This window comes from Barbatula barbatula (assembly GCF_947034865.1).
Source record: "Barbatula barbatula genome assembly, chromosome: 9".
NCBI classification, from domain to species: Eukaryota; Metazoa; Chordata; class Actinopteri; order Cypriniformes; family Nemacheilidae; genus Barbatula; species Barbatula barbatula.
The window spans coordinates 7,157,763-7,181,121 of record NC_136772.1 but is presented as its reverse complement, the minus strand read 5'-3'; the positions used below and the strand labels follow the sequence as shown (position 1 = coordinate 7,181,121).

Below are 23,359 nucleotides of genomic sequence, written 5' to 3'. Positions count from 1 at the left end.
GTTTCCTGTGTAATCTCTGGAATGGTTGTTTATGACAGTCATTTATATTATATCATAATAAATAGACTCTACAAGTATTTGCCAAAGGTTGTAAATTACAACACTGCCTGTTATTTACAATCCACAAGTAATGTTGATGTGACATTAAAATCTGTGAGTACTCATCAGGCTTTCAGTCACTGTTTGTTAAATCACAACACTTTTAATGCTTACACCATCCTCACGTACATGTTTTAAAAAAATTGGAACTTAATAACTTAACACACATTGAAAAAGATGGCTTGCATTCCTTAACAGTTCTGAATGAGGTTAGTGTAGAATGGCACACTAGATTAGATGAAGACATCATCTGAGCGTCTCTAGCAATCACAAGCCACTTAGCAGAATGCTCAAGCCGACAGCTGCCAAAACAAAGGCCATCTGTGCTGCGAGAAATGCATCCCGCCAACTAACCATTTGACAAAAGAGCTGCAGGTTATATATATGTTGACTGATCAGAGTCAAAACCATTCTCATTTTAATAATGCTTTATAAACATTTTCAGTGTAACGGTGCCTGTTTTGGATAGTGAAATATTGCAAGTTGTACCTGTGGTCAGGGTTAGCTGTGCAACATTTAGTAATGACCAAAAACACAACAGTTATTGACTAAGTGAATGCACTCATGTTTGACATGCAAATTGTCTGGTATACAAATATTTGAGTTCTTCTTTTGAGGCTACAATAAGATTCCACACCGAAAAAACACAGTTCAAAGCTCAACTGTTTGCTTTTAACAAAAATAATATTGCACTTAAATACTTAAACACCAGCCATCATCACTCATCTTGCATTTCTCCTTGCATGAACAGCTCAGATGCAATTTACTCTCATTTAGAGTAATCGGTAAGAAACGTCTTATTAAAAAAAACAATCCAAAACAGAACTAATAAGGAAATAGTCTATTTTGTAACGTGTATAAATCTTGAATGCGCCATAGCAAAAACCGCCTCTAGTGAGAGGGCTAATGTTCATCATCATTGTCTTGACCGGAACCTTCTGAACGGTCCCCCTCCACACGGTCTGAAAAAAAGAAATGTCAACATTATAGACACTGAATTCAAGGTCTAACAATTCAATAATAAATCATACAAGCTGGTGAGACCTTTTGGAATATCACCTGTTCTGATGTGATTTAGTGATGCCAGCATTCTGAGCATGAAGGAAGCCGGGACTGTGATGGTGTTTCTTGTCTCTTCCAGCATTAGTTCATTACGAGCAATTACCTACAACAAAGAAACAGATCAGAAATCACATGAATAAGTTGTTATACTCAAATTTAATGCAGAAAGACACCCGAGAAGATGACTATGTCTTGTCCACATTACATCAGTATGTGTCATTGTTTCCAAACGTTCAAAATCCCTTAACATTCTCTTTGTGTCTGGGTTTAAATCAGATTTTTTATCAGATACTTTCAGTGTAGAATTCCTCGAACAGTGTCAACTAAGGACAGTACAATGTATGAAGCTCTGGCTCCCTCTACTGGGCATTTTAGTTTTATCTCACAATAAAGAATATACTGTTACTACATGCAAATGTATTTCATATGGTTAAACCTAACAGAATCAGGTTTGCAATACCTCTTCAGCGAGTCCTTTGTTGAATGAAGCTGACTGCTCTAAAGGAGACCACAGCTTGATGTCATAGTCAATTCCAGATGATGCAAGAACTGCAAAACAGACAATGTCTTTCAACAAAACCTTTAATCCAAACTTACAATCAAGCGATATTGTACATTTTTTCTGAAGAGCATTTGTTCTTCGGGAATCGAACACATGACAATGGCATTGCTAGTGCACCGATCAAACACTTAAGCAACAGGAAACTGGTGGATTTTGACCGTCTATAGTTTTTTTCACAAGGTTTATAAATTTGCTTACTGGGGTCATAAGGGTGTGGCTGTAGGCAGTTGACTACGTGGTTGTCGGCCTCGAGTAGCATCAGGTGTTCTCCTGTATGCCTGTCCCAGATGAAGATGTGGCCACAGTCCGAGCCACTCATCACAAAGTTATTTCCCCAGAAACATGATTCTTTAATCTACAAGTACAAACACGTCAACAAGAGAAACATTATGTGAACAATTCCCTACAAAAGATGCACTCTAATAAAGAGAGTTATAAACATCTTGCGTTATAAGCGACTTACAAAGACACTGTTTTGTAATCATGTGAAATAATATTGGAGCAGTTCTCTTTAATATTGTTAGCATACCATGGTTCTAGAATTGCGGTGACCCTTGTACATCATCTTGACTGTGGGTCTTCTGATGTTCTGGGTCTCACTTTCTTCCATCTCACGCCTTTCTTTTCTCCTGCGGAACAGCTCCTGGATGCGAGCCGCGGCTGAGCGTCTATGAAACGGGGAGCACAAGTAACATTGCTTTTGAAAAACGGCAGAATTATTTATGCACAATAAAAATAAACACACCATAACTTCACGTCAGAACACAAGTTTAACCCAGCACTCTTCTAGACAGGCAGTATTTTGTATTTCTAAATGTCAAAACTTGCAAGTGTGATGCTCAGGTGTTTTGGGAGATTTTCAGGGCGTGGCCAGTGATGTCTTTGCTAAGGTCTAAAACTATCAAAACATCTTAATTGAAATCAAATAAAATGTAGTTTTATGTAGTCTTTCAAAAAGGAAATTAGAAGTGATGCCTCAGCAATAAACTTAAATAAGTGTATTAATTCATTACTGAAAATAAACTACAACTAAATTACATTTTGTTAAAATGAATTCATATTAAACAATAAAACTAAAATACTAAAACCTAACTATGGGTTGGACAAAGAATGCGCCATTTTTATTATCCACATAAGGTAACTTATAAAAACATGCACAAAAAAGATTTTCCTCTATACATTTGTTAAATAAATAAATAAATGACCCACACACTATACACTCTCAAGCAAAAGTTAATAGGAACTACTACATAATACAGTTAATGGTATATCCCAGTAAAAAGAACACACATTTTCAAAATAAGGTTAATATAATAAATGAATTCTGCAACCCTTGCGGTTAGAATATATTAGTAGTCACTTAAGCACTATCACAGTACCTTATCATTCTTTCACCTACGGCTGATCCTCTGAAATTAAATCTAATGGGAAGAGTATTACTTCACTTGAGGTTCTCAAAAGCTCCATCTGAACCTTGTAATTTGTCCCTTTTTAAAAAGGTTTAAAAATCACATTAAAATGTATGAAATGAACAATCCAGACCTCAAGGGGGCACATACAGTATTCAAGTCACATGACTAGCTGACTACTCCTTTATCTCAGTATATTCCTTAAGTATAAACTATTACTGAGAGGACCTTTTAACATAAACATCTTCATGAAACTTTCCGTCTGTCATAGCCCTCGCTTGGACATGGTGATGATTGCCATGTTCATGAAACTAAAAGCACAAAGTTACATTGTTACAATGCGAGAGTCCATACCTCTGTCCCTGCCCTCGTCTATACCTGGCGGAAGGAATGAGGATGGGGTCGTCATCGCTGTCATCCGAGTCCTGATTATTGCGAGAGGGTTGAGTCGAACCCTGACCGCCCGCTCCAGGTGTATCGCTCCTCCTGGACTCCGATGAGCCGGCAGCCTGGATCTCCTGCGACGCAGAGGGGGCGCTAGCACCAGCTGTGTCTTCAGGAAATGAACCCTCTGCTGGCGTCTGAAGCGGTGTGCTGTCCTGAGAGCTTACAGGGGCCTTTTCTGTAGGAGGATTTGCTAAGGCCGGGCTTGACCCTGCTTATTTGAAATCAAGTAAAAATTAAAGAATTTTGCATAAGTTTTGGAGCAGCCTTTGCATTAAGAGTCCATTCATAGTCTAGTGTAAGACGGTCATTATGTTTTTAGCAGTGTGCATGTGACTGTTGTCTTACCCTGTTCTAAGCTTTCTCCGGTGGGTTCCTCAATGGCCTGGCTCTCAGCAACCTCCCCAGTCTTATGTCCTCCACCGCTGCTTTTGGTGCTGACTGTCGGATTGCTCCTATCACAGTTAACCACAAAGTTAGTCATGTGTTCACACAATGCAAAATACGGTCAAGATCGCGTTCAAGGCGTTGTGGCATTATGATTTAAAAGCGAGGCTGTTTAGAGCATGGGCCGCGGAACGCATCTGAACAAGGGGGGGCCATAATTTAAAAATACATTTCGTTGCACTGTACTTGTATGTGTGTAATGACAATAAATTGAATCAAATCAAATCAATTTCAAGTCACGCGGGGGGGGGGGGCATATGCATTGAAACAGACAATATTACTGATATATTAAATAACGAAGCACTTTATTTTATTCCAAGCTATTTAGAGCTCGTCTGAGTCTGTGGTGGAGATGGACGCTCCGGGTCTGTTGTTGAGGCCACAGTGGAAGCTGGAGTAGTTTGCTCATTTTGTTTTGCCAGTTTATTTGTAAAAAATCTGATATTGACTTCTGTCTCTTCATTGTCGCAGCCTGTTAATGCTGCCAGCGGTTAAACAGGTGCCCGCCGTTGTGGTGACTAGTATTGTTTGGCTGGTAAAAACACAGATACAACTTAGGCTTTTATTCATATAAGATAGTTTGTCAGAGTACAAAAGTTGCCCGGGCCGTGGCCCCCCCGGCCCCCCCAGTTCCGCGGTCTATGGTTTAGAGACTTGTCGAAATGATTTGTGTGCTGGAGTTGTGGCTGATTCGTTGCCTACTCACCACTCATCCGTGAAGTCCAGTTTAATGGTGCTGGTGGTGGTTCCCTCAGTGCTATAGTGCAGACTAAGGACCGGTTCTGCCGTTCCTGTTCGCACTGGAGGAGTGTTGCCACTGCTGTTGGCAGACCTGGTGCCAAGCGAAGGCGCTGAGGTGGATGGCACGGATTCTGTGGACTCTAGGGAAGCTTCGCTGACACCTGGACTCTGAATCACATTTCCTGCCTCCTCTGATCCTCCTAGATAGAAGACAGAGAAAGATGTGTCAGTGAAGAGATAAATTATGTATAGACTTTGGAATGCCATGTTTAATGCTGTACTGAAATTCAGACTGAAGAACACATACAAAATAGATGTGGCAGGATGAGATGCACACGCATGCTTTGAGCGATTAAAATCAGAGCTACAACTGCAGGTTGCAAGTAACTCAAAGCAAGGGATTTTAGTGCAACGCGAGTGAAAATAACCAATGTTGTTAAAGCTTTCTTTGGACATCTTGTTGTGAAAGGTAAAACGTGCAAGCAAGGTCAATGGACATGGAGTAAGGAGGAAATGTGTCCAAAATAGTTTTTTTCAAGGTTGGTCCATTGACTGATGATGCTTCCAAGAAAGCTTCAGTATCTCTCTGAGAGATGCATCAGAGGGGTCCTCCTAAGGAGACCGAGGTCAAGATGTTTTCCAGTAAGGGATGCAGAGAGAGCGGACACAAGGAGGTGCAAGATTGTGAGAAACAGTGGAAGGTGAAAAAAGAAATAAGACGCACCCTGCTCCTCATCCAGAGTCATGGATCCGAGCTGTTTGTTTACCACAGACGAGGGAGAATCTGAAACAAAAATAAGACGTACTGAGCAACCGGTAAAAAGGGCAGATGTTTCATCCACAGGAAACACGCCAGAGCGCTGGCGGGGTGTAAGAACGTTCTCACAAACTCTGAAGCCACCAATGTTATAAGTATGAATGTGAGAGGCTTATTCTGACAAAAGACAAAAGCCAGAGGTTACAAATCCGGTGAGCCATTCATCAAAACATGTGAAATGACATCTAGAGAGGTGAGCAAATAGAACAAACTGATGCTCAGGCGTCTTTAATGCAGTATTTGCTCTCAAGCTGAATTAACAATCAAATCATTGGGATGTCACAGCAATAGAGAGTATGCGTACACTCATGCACGATAAAGTGTGTCAACAGCCTGTCAAACACTACTCAAGTTAGTCACACTATACTGTATTTAAATTATGAAAGCCTTATAATCAAAAATAGGATTAACAGACATTCTCTCAAACATTTAAATAATTACTGTAATTACTTAATGTCATATCTGACTAGCGTTAATGTTAACGTCTCATCTTGTCTACAATTTGTATTGCATAAAAGACTGGCTGGAAACTCTATTCAAAGGCCGCAATTTCAGAAACTAACACACAATGTTTTGAAAATGATCTCTTCGGTTGATAAAATATTGTACTGTATACTTTAGTAGAGCATTTATCAGGGAGCATGTGAGCATGAATGGCCAGCGGATAAATGTGACGGAGGATAAGAGGAACACACTCCACAGCCAGAGGTGTAGCGTCAAACCAGAACAGCCGTGAGGTCGGGAGGTTAAAGGATAGCAGGGATGCAGCCTGGCTAAAGATGGTAACCTGCAGGCGGGACAGTGTCAGAGGAAGCAGCCTGATGGCCTGAGCTCTCTAGGCTGGATGTCACAGGTACACTGGGGACCGTGCGTCTGCCCTGTCCCGGGGGGTCGGATAAGTTAAGCAGCCTCTGCAAACGTCTACACACTAAACTTATCGGCAGCCTGTGAGGACCATATTCTGACAAGGTAGGTCAGAGAGAGAGAGAGGGAGAGGGAGAGCGAGAGCGAGAGAGAGAGAGAGGGAGAGCGAGAGCGAGAGAGCGAGAGAGCGAGAGAGCGAGAGAGCGAGAGAGCGAGAGAGCGAGAGAGAGAGAGAGCGAGAGAGAGAGAGAGAGAGAGAGAGAGAGAGAGAGAGAGAGAGAGAGAGAGAGAGAGAGAGAGAGAGAGAGAGAGAGAGAGAGAAAAAGTAGAAAGAAATTTGATTGGGTGAAAGAAAAGAAAGGCAAATCATAGATAAGAAAGAGGCATGATGGGTAAGTGCAAATTAAAGACTACAGCTAGTGATACTGGATACTTTCATCAACCTTAGAAAAATCCCAAATGCATCAAATGCACGTGTGAGTACACACTCTTTCTTTAGGCAACAACATAAACACACAAACATGTGCATCAATTTACACCACCATGATCAAACTACAGTCCAACAACACACTAAAGGACTTGAAAAAAACAGGTTTAACAAATGAAATCACTGAAACCTTTACACACACCAATCATATGAATTTAACTTTTTTGGTGCAATCTTCAAAAATTAAAACGTTGTTTCAATTAACCCTTCGCAAAGCCCTGCCCCCCTTCGTTCCTGATGCTACTGAATGTCCGACAAGCTTTTGTTAGCCATTCCTAGAATTTCTGGAAAAATGACACGCTGATTTCAGACAGAAAGGTCTGCAATATGCATTCGAGGGGGGCATTCAGGAACAATAACAATAATTAACCTATATTTGCATCCACGCCAGCAGACAATAACGTTATGTTAATTCTAAACTTGCGCGATGCAGCTACCACTGTCACACAAATGGATGTATAGCTAACCTAAATGTTGTGTATAAAGTATTAAGAAATTTGTAGTAATGACAATTTTAGAGAGAGAGTAACTTCTACGGATTTTTATTAGTTATTAAAAGAACTTACACATTTTTAATGCTATACAATTTTCTAAGATATCACTTTTTACATTTATTAATTGTTTAATGTTTCTATGACAAAAGCCTTAACCAAATATGTCAATCTCGACCTGCAATTTCAATTTATCATTTATAATATCATTAATAATCTTTCTCAGGTTTTTTATTTGCAAGCCAAAATAAAGCACACGTCAAATTAACTATTAACTATTTTTTAAGTTATTCAGCAGTGTACACCAAAATACTTGCGGAATATAGATAGAGCGATCGACAATCAGTCAATTGTATTAAAAATATGTAAGAATACAATGTATATGCCGTACGTTTCTCTACAGATCTCAGACAGACAGATCTCTACAGATCATGTACTAAGTGGCTCTATTTCTCTTTACTACTAATAGACTCACACACATTTATTTGCTTTTGCCCTTTCTCGTCTTCTCATTTAATGTTAAATAATAATGCAAGTAGTGCAGACAGGTGTTAAAAAAGTTTTGTCCAGCTTTATCAGCTTTAAACTGCATAGTGTGTGCAAAAAAAGCTTTTGCTTTTATGCATGCAGAATATTTTATATCATTCCACAGCTCTAGACTTTATCTATTAGTTTTTTCTGAAGTCTGTACTGTTTTAGACAAGAAGATAATGTGATTTAGTTGACCAATTAAATCAGCAAAGGTAAGCTTGTGCTTATGAAGGCTCTTAGAGAGGAGTCAATTCCTTTAATGGATTCGATTCCAACCTTTGGAACCAATAAAGGAGCCCTACCTTCTTTGTGAAATAAAAGTCCATCAGTGTCTTAATCTTTATTTGTGTTCAATACAAGAAAAAGTGCAGTTGCTTTACGACTTCATTGATAAAAAAAGAGTCTTTCCTTTAAAATGTCACTGCAAATCCTGCTCTCTCGAGGCTGAAGGTGCACTCATCACATCACAGAGACGCAAAGCATACCTTGTGAGCTTGCTCATACTTGAAATACGAAAGTAAGATATCAATAAATCGTATATTCCGGCTTGAAACACCACTTTTCCGAACGCTTCCGTCTGTAATGATGCCGACGATATCATGTCTCGTATCTGTATTGGTATAGTTGTAATGAGAACTCCGCTATTCTCCTTCATTTAGAATGATTTTAAGTTATAACTTAGTTATTGTTTATCGTTATAGTGAGACTTCTATTAAAGACGGGTATATATCTCTCTGTTTACTATTACAATAATCAAAAGCAATTTTTTCACATTAATCACCAAAGCTCTACTACCGCAGGTTTGTCGGACAAAATGGCGGTCAGTCACAGGGGCACATAATATCGCCGTTATGATTGGTCAGATCGCCTGTCAATCAAACTGCTTGCAAAGGGTCAATTGTGTCATTCTTACCAGATAAAGCTGCCTCTCTTGAGGGAGTGGGTGCGGCTGACGGAGTGGGCGTGGTCTCATCCTGACTCCTCTGCTCTGTGTCTGGGGAGGAGAGGATAGAGGAGGAGCTGGCACTTCCCATGGAGGAGATAGAAGGGGGCGGAGCTGTAACAGTGGTGGAGGAGCCTGAGGAGGAGGATGAGATGGATAAGGGTAGAGGGTCTACGGGAGCAGCAGAGAGAGGATCAGACGAGGATATTGCAACCTCCATCGCTCCCTCAGCGGGTGCCTGAGCATGGGCGCGCGTCTCTGATGTCGCTAATACCCCTTCTGGTCGGGCTGCTGTAACTGGAGCCAAATCATCAGAATTTAAGCTTAAAACTGTTCACATCCCCAAATAGTCCTAATATACCGTACCTCTGGATCGAGATTGCGGACGTGCTCTGCTGCTTTGTGCCTCACTGGCCTCCTCAAACCAGCGTGACAGCATGTCGGACATCCTTTGCATGAGTGACACGTTCGGACTCTGCTCTCCTGCAAACACAACAAACCATGTCTTCATAATCAATATTACGCCAGATTAAAACCACAAATCCTTCCACCCAAAGAAAGCGAGGCACTCAAAAGATGCTCACTTCAGGGGAGCTTGCTGCAAAACACAAGGATAAAGTAAAGCAGTCCTTTGATAAAAGCTTCATGAAAACTTAATAAGCTCTCTTTAGACAGACTAAGTCTTGTTAAAGCTAATCAGAAGTACTGTGAAGATTAAAGACTTTAGAGACTGATGCTAGGGGACTCTGCTCATATGGACACCCACTTCATCGGCAACTGTGTCTCCCTTAATGATCACAGCAAAAATACTATGTAAAAAGACGCTATTTTTATTTCCTGCAGATTCAAATTTAGAGTCATTTGGAAATGTCCTTTTTAGTAATACTTAATGGGCCTCATTTATCAATCTGTCGTAGAAATGATCTGTGCACCGAAATCATGTTACAACAAAGTTTACCTTTTGATTCATCAAACATTCGTATGCCGCCAATCTCATCTTCCTTGATAAATGTGGCGTCTGAAATGTATTGTAATTTACATATCACGCCCTATAAATTCAGGGTGTAGACGCCAGCCCCTAGATTTTGTGAAATGGAGAAATGCAATACGCCCAAAAAGAGGAACTTTTCAGATTTTGAAATAAAGTTTAACCTTGGAAAGCAGAATTGAATGGTTAACCTTGAAAAGCGGAATTAAAGGAAGAAGAAAAACAGTTTGGGAAGACATCACTGCTGCTTTAGTGTAGTGAACTGAACCGAGGATTGTATTTTTTATTAGATATTTATTGGATATTTATGTTTTGTTAATATGACCGCACATATTTCTTTATTATTAATGTTTTACTGTTATATTAGTTTTACACTGAAAGTATTGTTTTTGCTTTAAAGCGTCCCTAACTCAGACAGTTTCTGTATATCTCATGTTAATCTTGAGTACTTACAGAATTGTATCGCACGCTTCAAATATCCGCAGAGTCTTTAGTTTGATCACATTTATAAAAGATAGATACAGCTGTTTGATTATTTCTGAACGATCTTCAAATCCAGCATTATATCCACCGTTAATATATAACATTCATCACCCAAATGCAGCGAACAAACAACACAGCTGAACATCGCGAACATAGTGCTCTCTCTCTCCTGCACACAAGTGAAAGCTCCTTCTCCCACTCTCCATGGTTGATGCATGAGCTTGCCACGTGCTTTTCTGGGAGAGTTGTCCAATAAGGGACTAAGAAAATTTGTTACGTAACGTTTTTTCATGTTCATGTTCGTTTTTTGACAAGTTGACCATGTTAAACATGAGAAGTTTTCTTCATTGGTGAAGAAAAAATGGTCTGTGGCGGAGGATGCATGTTTCTAAACAGGATAAAGGTTTAAAATCTAATGCTAATCTTGCTTTTCATTCTGCTTAAATCAAGCACACACAGTTTTATGTTTGCTTCATTTATTTTTTTCTCTTTCAGATCAATCAGAGGCAGGTCCAGCGGTCTTTAGCACCCACAAACAGGCCTGGAGCCTGCCACACAAAGCCTGGCAACCTCGAGCTGTGACCCAGTGCGCATCTTCCACACCCAAGTGAACATCGCACAAATAAAAAAAACATTAAGTTAAGTTTTCGATTTTCATTAGAATGCCTATTTGTCAAGGAAAGAATCTATCACCTTGCAAACAGTTAAACTTACCCATTGCTTGTAATTATATTGATTATTGGAGGATTTTAAATGTTTTACTTTTATGTGTGTATTTTAATTGTGGTAAATTATCAGCCTAAATTTGACTTATGACATATTAACAACAACCTACACATGAGTGTTGATAAAAACATAATTTAGTCACGAGAAATTCATTTATTGTCACTTACATTAAAACGGATGTCCCCCTTAAAGTTTTCCACTATATTTATTTGATATACTTTCTAAATGTAATCGTTGTTCAGCTCCCGTGGCATCATTTTCGCCAACTATATACTATGGAAGTAGTCGATTTCGGACGCAGCCTTAGACAATGAAACATTGATGTCCAAACACTACTCAGCAGTTAAAAAAGACAAACAGTCAATGAACTATTCAGGTCTTACTGTTTTGGGTACGAATATGTGGAAAACTTGGACGGGCTGATTATAATATAAAGCCAAAAGCGTCATAAAAACAACATACTGTTAATGCCCAGAAGCTGCAGTATTTGTATATTAAATCAAAATAGTGACATTAACAATGATGTTTGCCTTACATTCTGAGCACAGGAATCTCTAAATCTATTTTGGTTGTGTAAGCTCTGTTTATTTGGTCCTGTGTATGTACCACCTATTTATGCTGCTGTGTGTTAACTATTTGTGTGATCCTCATCTTACCGTCACGTTCCCTCTCGCTCTCTGGTCGAGCTCTGGGTCCCGTGTCTGACCAGTCCCCTCTCAGACGCAAGCGTTTCACCGGGGGCTGCCTCAGCTGTGGGAACACACATCAACAGGCTGTCAATCACTCTTTCAGACACCCTAAAAATAACACCCTGTGCCATCTCCGGACATCACATCTTACTGCTTATGATTATTTATAAGACAGAAATTATAACCAACAAACAACTAAAAGGTCAAGTCAAGTCAAGTTTATTTACAATGCGCCTTTTACAATGTTGCATTGTTTTAAAGCAGCTTTACATGAAAAATAAAACACAAAAGAGGAAGATTAAGAGTACAATAAAATCCTTATAAGAGCAATGTTAATGGAATTTGCAGAAGCTAATCTAATATCAGCCTTCTCCCTGTGAGCAAGCCAACATGGCAACGGTGGCAAGATTTGTTTGTTTGTTTTATTCATTATTAACAGGCTTCATGGCGAGAACCAGTTAGTCTATACACAAGTTGATCCATACACAAGTTGGGGTGACAATTTGGAATGCTGACACAGAGAGAACATGTAAACTTTCCGTCCCAGCCGGAGTCTGAACCGAGGACCTTCTTGTTGTGAGGCAACAGAGGGGAGGTACTGTGTGGCCCCCAATGGTGGCAAGAAACCAAAACTTCAATTAGGAATAAGGGGAGAAAACTGAAGAAACTAATTTCAGACTGGAGTGCCAGTTCTCCTCTGCCATATTACAGCTGCAGTCAGTCACTTTTGAGCAGGTGCAGGTGTTTAGGATTTGTATTTTATTCAGCTAACAAAGAAAAACCCCTCATTGGCCCAGAACATTTTTTTAATTTTTATTAACAAAAAATAAGCTAGCGATTGGATAGATGTGACATTTGAGTCACATCTGTCCAATCAGCTGCTGGTGAAATAATGTCAATCATTTTAATTGATGTAACTGCTATTGCTAGACGGCATAGCGGCGAAATGTCAGAAAGAAAGTACAATAGTTGAGCACAAAAACAAAAATACAAAGGTTAAAATAACAACTTGACGATGGCAGCAGAAGGACTGTCAGCTCGCAGCGGGAGAAACAACTGCAGCGGGATCCTTAGCTGCTGCAGCAGTTAGCTCATCATGTCATCGGTAATATTTCAGAGAGTTATTCCAAAATGAATGCATATTATACATGTTGGTTTTTAATTATGACTTGGTTGTATGTGATGCACAGTGGTTTGTGTCTCAGTAAAGATACACCGAGGCGATGTAAGGGGCCGTTCATATTTCCGGATCTACTTGTATAAAACAGGAGCTAGCGGTCTCCTGGTGTTTGCCGTTGCTGAGCAACCAGGAATGTAGAGGAAACGCTGCAGTGTTTTGTGTCTCAATATGTGTGATTGTTCCCAACGGCCCTCGCAGCATTGGTCTGGTGTCTCAGCCTTGATTCGATTTGAAATTACCAACGCTACCATCTCTTACATGTGTTTTATTGAAGTATATACATTGTGATCGGCTAAAGCGCATTCGCAGAGTTCGCGTGACAGCTTTTACATTAGTGATTTTTAGTGCTAACCGTGCCCCGTTCCAAACTAAACTGCAAGCGCGAAAGGCACATGAAAGCCACGTAAGGCCGTGTTCAGACTTGACTTCTTTTTTTAAGCTTAACGTCTGTTTAACATTACAAATCTATGGAAAAAAAACTAGTGCTTTCTTAATCGCTTGCGCCGGCGTTTTTTCTGCAGCTCACAGCGTCTTTTGAGGTTGAAAAAAGTTAATCTTTTCCGCCATAAACGCCCTATATGAAGCTCCTTTTCCCAGCTAAAATAATGACGGAGACATGTCGTTTCCATTACCACATTCGGGTAACGTGATTGGTCGACAAGGCCCAAGCTCGAAAAAATTAAATGGCGGCCAAAAAACCACCTTAATCAAATATCAGAAAATAAAGGAATGTTTGAACAGACATAATAACAAAAGCATAAGTGCAGCTATAACTTCAAACTGCTGCCATAGAAAAACATACATATTTAAGGAATATATATTAAGTAGTGTCATACTGTTTATTACATTTAACATGCCTTATAGTCCTTATTTGCTTCTGGTTAGTGATGGTAGATCATGGGATCAAAGGGAAGATCATGATGGCAAGGAATACAGTTGACAAATGTAAGCCTCACAAAGTATAGAGCAAGCTATGTAGCAGGGGTTTTCCTCTCAATATCCTTGAGATACACAACTTTAATAATCCCAATAAGTGATGTTGATGGGATGCACTATTGAGGTCTACCTTCCACGTGTTTCCCTCTCACATTTTTACCAGCTCTGGTTCAGTCAGGACACTCTATTCTGGGTGCAAGTGACGCTTAACAAGACTAGCATAAACTCTAATATAGCCACATTAGACCAAACAAAGCAAGCTTATTTCTACTTTAAAGTGGAGGGATAAATTGAGCGATTACATTTTTACTTGGTTAAGATGTTCTGGAGAAGCTGCAATGTGTTATACTGTAACGCAAAGTAGAACTTTAAGCTAAGATGTTGAGGAGAAGCTGCACTGTGTTATACTGTAATGCAAAGTAGCATTTTTAGCCATTTTAAATTAACTAAACACTGCCGCAGTACTATGATTGGCTCTTTTTATGCAGTTGGTGACCACTCAGAGAAGAATTTGACATTTACATTTAAATGTAAAAAATATTTTTGCATATCAACAGGAGACCCTTCAGTCTTGCTGGCAGTTATTGTGAAGAGCAGGTCTATTTATGTATCGGCAGTGGAGCTCTGTGTGCGTCTGCGGCTCTATTTGGAAAGGAATGTGATCGAGGGGATCCAGACACAGCTAATCACACTGTGCGACAGCTGAAGAGAACGGAGCGGTGACCCAGCAAATTTCACCCCCTAAAATCCCAACACAACACTCCAGAGCTGTGTCTGAATCTCCTATATAGTGCACTATATAGGATGTCCGCCATTTTGTACTGTTGTCCGAATTCTGAGTAAACAACTCATTCCCTACATTTGTTCACTACTTTTTACCCACAGTGAATTCTGATGTTGAGTGTACACATTCATATTTCTCATGATACAACGCAAATTAGATTGACAGAACTGATCGGTTTAAATAGAGAAGACGCAAGATTAGATTATTGTTTAGCCATTTTAGGCTCCAGTGTCCATCAGAAACCATTTACACTTCGTAATCTTTATTCTAAATTGAAAGATTACAACAGAACTAATATGTAGCGAAGGGGGAGGGACGAGACCCGTGAGGGAATGGCGCGTGCATCAGTCTCGCATCTCTTACGTAGGCACTCCGGAATCATAAGAGAGGAGTGACAACAGGGAAGGGCGAGAGAGGACCAGGCCTCGACTTTAAGTTGTGTTTTATTATTTTTGTGTGGCCGGCAGTCGACCGTGAGAGAGCTGTCGGCATTTATCTTTCGTTTTGTTGTTTGTTTATGTTATTAAAAGTTGGTTTTACATTCACCAGTTCCCACCTCCTTCCCCCCTTTTATTCTAACATTTAATAACCTTTAACATGTAAACATTGTACCCCTGACCCTTGGATTTGTTCCTTTGCAATTACCTGTGTTAGAAAACTAATTTCCACAAATTTAAGTCTTAGTCCCAATTATTATATCTACTCCTAGTATGAAAATGTCTCAAGAGCATCCCTAGACAGTTGCTTACCTCCTCCCTCCGTTCCTCAGAAGGGCCCTTGAGCTGTCTGGCCTGGTCATCTTTGGGGTCAAACAGGTAAATGTAGTCTGAGGAGTAACTGACCAGCACTTCCTGTCCATCTTCACTGTAACACAGAGAGGTGACGCGGCAGGATTTGGTGGACAGGTGGTCAGGGACGAAACGCACACACATGCCTGTCGTCCCTCTTCCCATGTAGTTACCTGAAGAAATAGAAACACAATTTGTTTTTACTAAAGATCTATGTTTTTTAATAGAGAAGCTCAGAACTGAATTTTCCACTGAATTAACAATTTTATTAAACGTGCAAGTTGTGACAATAGTACTATTATGTGCTCATTATAAACAAAAAGTGTTCATTGTGGACCTCTGGTACATGTATATGCTTCTTCATGTTTCTGACACAAAGAGAAAACATGAATTTCCCACCCGTAGCTCTTGTTCCGAGCATTCGTCTGTCATAGATCCTCACAGAGCTGTCAGAACAGCCCACAGCAAGATAGTATGGGACCAGGGGGCAAATGGATATTGAGGTAGCGGCTCTCCGGCAATTAATCAAAATGTCCTGATTAGAGACGGCAGAGAGAGAAAGTTTGAGAGAGGAGGATGATACAGAAAAATATATTTGAAAGGGAACATTTCAAAATCACAACATGCGTTATCAGAAAACCATTAAACAAATAGTAGCAAGTCAAATAGACAAATAGATAAGCAAGTCCTACAGTGTTTTTTTTTTGTTTAGGAACATCATCAATTTGCCAAAGTAAAGCGTTATGCAATAATACAACATTTTGGTGGTCTTTACACTTCTCAAAATCTTGTTGTTCCAAAATTAGGCTGCACATATTTTAAAATCAAGCATGTTCTAAATAACTTTATTTGGCTTTTTCACGCAGCATTTGTAAAAAAAAGACTACTTCAGTTGAAACACTTGAGTCACATTATGCCTAAACCCAGTGCATGTGTCCTTAGAATACATATGAATAATGCCTCACCCAGCCTTTTAAGAGATCCTCAATTAGATTACACAGAAGACAAACATCTGCCAGATGCAGAAAGCACTTAAAAAAGTGCATTTTCTTTTGCACGCTTTAAAAAAAAGGGATCCTGCCTTAGCACAGAATCACACAACATGTGGCTTAAGAAATCAAGGGTGGAGGCTGCTTTCTCATTGCCAGGAATGTTTCTGAGGTTCAATTCAAAAATATGTGCTATTCAAGAGCTGTAATGATAATACTGACAGCTATGGTAGAGCACCTGATCTCAGATCAGTACGGCATCGTTTCCCTAGAGCATTATCATGAAGACATGCTGGCTTCCCTCTGATCTGATTATGTAAATGAGAACCAGAAAATGACTAAAGAAACAAGTAACAGAAGAAATGTAACAAAAGCCAAAAACAAGAATGCATTCATAAGAAACCTATTTATTATGTATTGCAGAGACCTGTTATGGAGAACATGAATCAAGGAATCATATTCTTAGAAAAACAACCAAACAAGCACACACACACAATGGTTTCTCCGAAACTTACATCTTTACAGTCCTCTTTCGTGCAGCTGGTCTTCATGCGCAAGTCAAACCACCTCACCGTGCCATCTTCTCCACAGGACAAGAAGGTATAGGGGTCATTTGGCACAGTCATTATCTACAGATGAAAACAGAGACAAATATGTCAAACGTCAAACTCCAACTTGACCCCCATTAGCCCAAAAACAAGCTGACGCTGAGAAATGCATTCTTCTTGTCCACCACTATTTTGCACTGCAGTCTCTTTAAACAACCCCTGTACCTCATAAGCAGTGCCATAGTGGCAGGTGAACTGGCACTGTCTGTTGATTTCCTGGCTCTTCTCTGTGTGTGTGTAATAAATAATGCCGTCTCCTGAGCAGGACACGATCTGTTGATCGTTGGTGTGGGGCATGAACTTTGCGCTGAAGATGTTGGCCCGGTGTCCCGAGCGAATAGTTGTCTTGACCTAAATGAAAAAGTGAAACAATCAATAAAAATCTTAAAGGGACATTCGCCCAAAACATTCTCTCTCCATTTACTCACCCTCAAGTCACAGAGATGAACAGAGAAAAGTATTTGGAAGAATGCTTTTAGCCAAACAGTTCTAGGCCACCATGGACCATGAAAATTGCTTTATACATTTCTGTGTTCTGTTGAACACAAAATATATTTTGAAGAATGTAGGAAAGCAAACAGTTCTTGGGTACGTTTGCCTACCATTGCAATTTTCTTACTCTGGTAGTCAGTTTTAGCCAAGAACTGTTTAGTTAGAAGCGTTCTTCACCGTTTCTTCTTACTCTGTGTTAATCAGAACAAGAAATGTATACAGATTTGAAACAACTCGAGGGTGAGCGAATGAAGACAGATTGTTCCTCTTTGGGTGAACTGTCTATTTAATGTAATATAAAATTCCAACTAATTAACACTGTTCTGTCTCCAGCTTTGACAAATGTAGATAATCAGCCTACTAATATATCTCTTAAAGCCACAGTATGTAAATTTGGACCGCTAGATGGTGCACTTTCAAAACAACAACAAAAAAGCTAAACTAAATGACGTTCTTTGGGAGAGTGGAATTATGGGACAAGTCGTTTTCACCATCCAGAGGCGTATGGAGATCGCCCATCATGTTCACGGATTAGGTAATGAATGAATTATATTTAATAGAATTGTCATGAATTAGCCTGCAAGAAACGTGGAATGTAATGCTATGTATGCTGAATACGGTGGTTATACAGATGTTGGATAACTACTTCCACATTTGCGTGTTGCTGTAGTTTCTCCAACCGGAAACTGATGTTATTGCCGAGCACCGGATATTAAGTAACTGATATGCGACAAATACAAGGGACGGGCCATTATTTTAAATAGGAATTTCTCTGGATTTGCACATTCTTGAAAACATTCAGGATAATGTATGTACACAACTGCATGACATTTATCACACTGTGCAAGTGATTTTTGGAAATTTCACAACAAAATTCTTCCATATTGTGGCTTTAAATGTAATTGATAGCTCAATTGGTAAAGCATCGGCCATGGGTTTGATTCCCAGGGAAAACAAACACTGATAAAATGTTTACTTTGAATGAACTGTAATTTGCCTTTTCTGATAAAATGATCTGCCTCATGCATGAATGTAAATGCAATGGAGGATGCTTAAAAGCACCTGGCAAATAATTACATGTAAATGGACTGACGTTCATTACAAAGTATTAGAGTAAGAATAATCCAGCACAGTCAGGTTTTATCACAGCGTAATACAAGTATTGCTGTCTGCACCAATAAAAATCCAACAGTGCAACTGTTTCTGATAATGGAAAACGAGCGCTCAATAATACAATTTGTGATAAAGATGCACTCACAACCATTACATGTATTGTTTAGTATAAGTATTTCAGTGCATTCACTCATCCTACTCCAATGATTTAACATAAACAAAAACAGCATACAGTTGTGTGGAATTTTTTTTTCTTTCTTTAACCCACCTTTCTGTTGTAAGGGTTTGTGATAACCAGGTTTGTATCATCTGAACCTGATAAGATGTATTCCCCTGTTTCATTCCAAGATATGGTGTTAACCTATTGAGAAACATAACAAACAACAGCGTAATCATTGCAAATTCAGTGATCATTTAGACAGGAAGATGGACAAAGAAGATGGACAAAGGTACCATGTGCGCCTTCGCCTTTAAGAGCGATCGATCAATATTTCATTAACTCAGCGCTGATAAGCTCTTTTCCTCCTCTTTCTACAGCAGCACAAACCTCATCACACTGGGTCAATTTCTTCTGGTCTCTGCTCCTCCAAAATAACGTCATCAGTCGGGATTTAGCAGTTATCCCTCATTCTTCTCTTTTGATTTTTACTCTAAAGCTCTGCTTTTTATAGTGGTGAGATGGAATTAGATGACTTTTTAAATGCAGTATAATGCATTATAGGCACTGAAAGCAGCTTAAGCAGTGTAATGTGAACACAGTGAGTCTGGTGTAAATAAAGCAACAATGTCACATCGGAACAGAACCTGATATGCTACCCCAGGTGATAAAAGACACCCATCTCTCCTTGTAGCTGGTTTTCAGTGCTAATGTCCTGGTTTTACACATCCACTGACATCAGTGAAAGAGAGAAAATTGATCAGAAACAAAAACAAAGCTTTTTCAATGGCCTCTGATGGCACTTCCCATGAATAGGATATAAATTGATGTGTCATATGCATTTTAACATAAACCAATTGTGACTCAGATCCAATGTTCAATATGGAAAGAGATATTGTATATGCTTGTTAGATAATGGTTCATATACAAACAAGACAACAGCATTTTTTTAGTTCACACTGACCGTAACGATACTGTGTGATGTGACAGAAACAATCAATCAGAACATTGCTTGGCATAGCTTACAAAACTAAAATAGAGTAGTACAGCTTTGTTGGATGTCCCAGCAGTAAAGAAGCATTGGCAGTGCACAAAATGACATCCCCAATGGTGCCCTGGCACCTATCAGCCTCTGAGTTTAAATCACTGACAGATAAAGAACAGGAGCCGGTGATAAGTGAGTAAACTAACACACATGACACTCACTTACAAAGCAAGCACAGCCATTCTCCAGAAACAATATAACCCAGACAGACACATTCTCCCACAGAAAAAATGAACTAGAGAAGAAGTGACCCCCCCCAAAAAACAATTCTGAGCTTCACAGACAGAATTAGAATTTTAGTACAGGTTACGTTTTTTTAGCAACTTACGCATCCATCGTGCACATTGAGAACAGCTTCAAGCTTCAGTCGTTGCACAAACTCTCTTCTGCCTGGAGTGAGAAAAAAATATATATTCATTGGTGTGACATGTCTGTTTACATTCATCTTCTGACATAAATTCACAGTTATGTGTTTATAATGCAACAGCGTATGTAAACTGTTTACGTTTTCAGAAAGATTTACTGACAAATGGCTTATGACGGTCACACTTTACTTTCCTTTATCCCAAATTAACACTTTAATATTGAAAACAACACTCTTAATCATACATTTGATACAAGCATAAGTAACTGTAATACAAATTATGACTTCAGATTTTATCCTGTAATTTAAAGTTGAACGCCTACCCCTACAAGGTAAATTTGAGCCGAAGACTCAAATCTGTATTATGTGGGTGAGGTAGGTGAAATTATTGTTAATGGCCAGAGATATCCTCATTACTTTGGAAAAACGCCGTAACATTTTTACATTACACCCTGTATTTGCTGACTCAAAGCAAACACCCTGTCATGCTGTGATAGAGTAATGTCAACCACCCTTATTATGTTTGTTGATGCTCCTGTTTTTTGCTGCCTTCTAATGTGTTCGATAAAGAGACAGCACAACAATTCTAGCCCCCTACAATGACCGTACCGAAACCAGATTATTTATTACATTTATTATTCGTTCGGTCCTAAAACACACACACACATATATATATTATTTTGTTTAAATGTAGCCTATAATAAGAGTTTATAATCAAGGAGACATCTTATGCCTGGTAAAAGATAGATCTTTTCCTGCCTGTGTGTTTTCAGCCTGAGTAATAAGGAGCTACAAATAGCAAGTGCCAAACTTAGGTCAACCATTCGCAATAGTACAAGTTTAGAGAACAGAGGTAGCCAGGGCTGACATTGTTCTGTTCAATGCTGTTACAACCTCGACACACTGATGATGGATGACACTGCCAATGGGAATCAAATGCCAAAATTCACTTGCATAACTCAAAATTTCAGCATTTTCAATGGAGCTACATTTTGGCTGATAAAAGGTTAACATTGTTACATTTCATAAACTATAAAACTCGCTGCACTAGTAATTAACAAATGCATAAAGCGTGTCACTTTTATTATAGTTTCTAACCATTAGAGATGCAGAATGTACAACATGAAGAAGCTAACTAAATATGGCACACTCTAAATCAAATGCTGTCATCACTTCACTATCTGACTCTGAGATTCAGAGTTAAAGCGTACTCACACACAGAACACCACAATACTTTTAATAAATCTCTTTGAGTACAGCGAACAAGTGTATTGTCTGGAGGGTGGCTGAGTGGCATTTTTTAATCACATCCAACTGTAAATGGTGCAGAAGGAAGTGTCGCTAAAAATGAATGTAGCCTACTGTGGGTAAAAACAAAAAAGGTGTTACAGCTGATTTTACTTTAAATAACCGTAACAGATAATAGAAGGCTCGTTGCAGTTGTCTTTACAGCAAAATGTTTTAACTAAAGAAGTGTAATATTGAAGTAAAACATCCCTGCTGCTTTTATCAGTCCTGATATGAGGGAAGTCGAGGCTATATGTCTAAAAGGAAATAAGAGATATGGCAATAAATCAAGGATGTCAAATAATGTAATTCTGTTTCACCACAGATTAAAACTAAAATTAAGTTTTGTGTTATAGGCTATCAAGAGATGTTGTACTGTTAGTACTGCCAATATAAGAACCTGAAAATAGAGCTGATATAAAATATAAAGAGTAAATAAATACACGACATTTTACACATTATACATTTTGTGCATTTGCCAATGAAACAAACCACCACCAAAAAAAACCATTTTGTATACAATGTAATTCTTTCCACTAGCAATTAAATCGATGCACACTTTATTTCATGCTTTTGAAATAACATTGATGGTTTTTAGAAAATACATGTTTTATCAAACAAAAGCATCTGCTGATTATAAAACATGTAGTTGTTTATCCCATTATAGCAGTGACACATTTTGTGGCATTTTCTACAGCCAGATATAATGGAGATCCTATCTTATCTCTCATAAAACACGCCAATGTGATACTTTTCTTACTTTTGCACCTACTAAGCATATTTCAAAAGTTGAAATGGGCACAAATAAGGAAGTAAATGTGTAGCCTAGAGGATCTTCCCTTTAAATTTGTAAGTCAACTCAGGGTATTTTTAACTAATGCATCATTGTGACACCGTTACGTGGTTCTCGAAACAGAACAGCATCGAAGTAACAGGTCAGATGATCTTTAACCGGTGGCTAGTATGCGTGCAAGATCAGATGACAGCTGTCACCCCAGAAAGTCTTCGTAAACACAGCTGATTTAACCGGCGATTTCTTACCTAAATATTTTTTCCTCAAGGAGTATGGATCAGTGCATCCGATGGCGCGTTTTCTCACATCCCAAATTAGGTTGCCAGAGTAGGACATGGTGTTTAAACCTCTATTGTTGAGACATGCATGGATGAGGAAAGGCGAGCAGGCGCTTTTCGTGTGTTTCTATTCCTTCCGTGGCGGTTGGTTATTATTATTTTTCAATGCACAGTGACTAGTAGTCGCGAAGTTCATCGACAAATTGTACTGCATTAACGAGTTATACATGGATATTAGTCCGTGATAAAGACGCACTTGCGACGATCCGCTTCCGACACTTTGAGCATGGTTGCTTTGAGGTGTAGTAAAAATATTATGCTTCTTGTTTGGCTTTAGCGTCTGCTGTGGTACGTCAAATTCATCTCGAGTCCAAAGCCAATGAAGAGGCAGACGCGCAGTTTGTTGACGGTAATGAGCAGTTCACTCTCGATAGGGTCATGTATGCGCAGTAGTTACGCAGAATGCCAATCTCTGGCTTCATTCAACAAACCTTTTGTCTCATTTGAGAGTTATGCAAAAGTACCAATAATACAATTTTCCATAATTTAACGAATAAATGTATTCAACTCTATATAATGTGTTTCAATAATCATTTGCATTCACATAAGCCTGCGATTGGTCCGTGCTGTCCTGCGCTGAAAAAAGAAACGGGGGCCACGTGACAACGCGGTTTCGGAAGCAATAGGCTTGTTTGAGATGAGCTAAATCTGCGCAGAACCGATCACCGGTGATCACCGCGAGCTGCATGCCGGTTAGAAACG

The 23,359-nt window shown here is 39.3% G+C and overlaps 1 protein-coding gene across 18 annotated transcripts; it reads right to left on the bottom strand.

Annotated features, from left to right (window-relative positions):
• Positions 1-184: 184 nt before the first annotated feature.
• On the bottom strand, positions 185-23,275 carry dcaf6 (ddb1 and cul4 associated factor 6). 18 transcript variants are annotated; one of them, XM_079464383.1, is made up of 21 exons: positions 22,568-22,978; positions 20,204-20,265; positions 18,942-19,034; positions 17,234-17,419; positions 16,976-17,089; positions 15,871-16,006; positions 15,433-15,644; positions 11,751-11,844; positions 9,264-9,380; positions 8,868-9,194; positions 6,369-6,542; positions 5,489-5,548; positions 4,730-4,964; positions 3,925-4,031; positions 3,487-3,790; positions 3,103-3,144; positions 2,253-2,391; positions 1,922-2,078; positions 1,622-1,710; positions 1,159-1,264; positions 185-1,061 (listed from the first exon to the last, which is right to left on the bottom strand). In XM_079464383.1, exons 1-21 carry the CDS (start codon positions 22,653-22,655, stop codon positions 1,003-1,005), a joined length of 2,901 nt encoding a protein of 966 aa, XP_079320509.1. In that variant the 5' UTR covers positions 22,656-22,978; the 3' UTR covers positions 185-1,002. The 18 variants fall into 18 exon arrangements, with proteins under 18 accessions (XP_079320509.1, XP_079320519.1, XP_079320520.1 ...); XM_079464393.1 differs by having other exon boundaries at positions 3,487-3,787; XM_079464394.1 differs by having other exon boundaries at positions 3,511-3,787.
• Between the last annotated feature and the right edge of the window lie 84 nt (positions 23,276-23,359).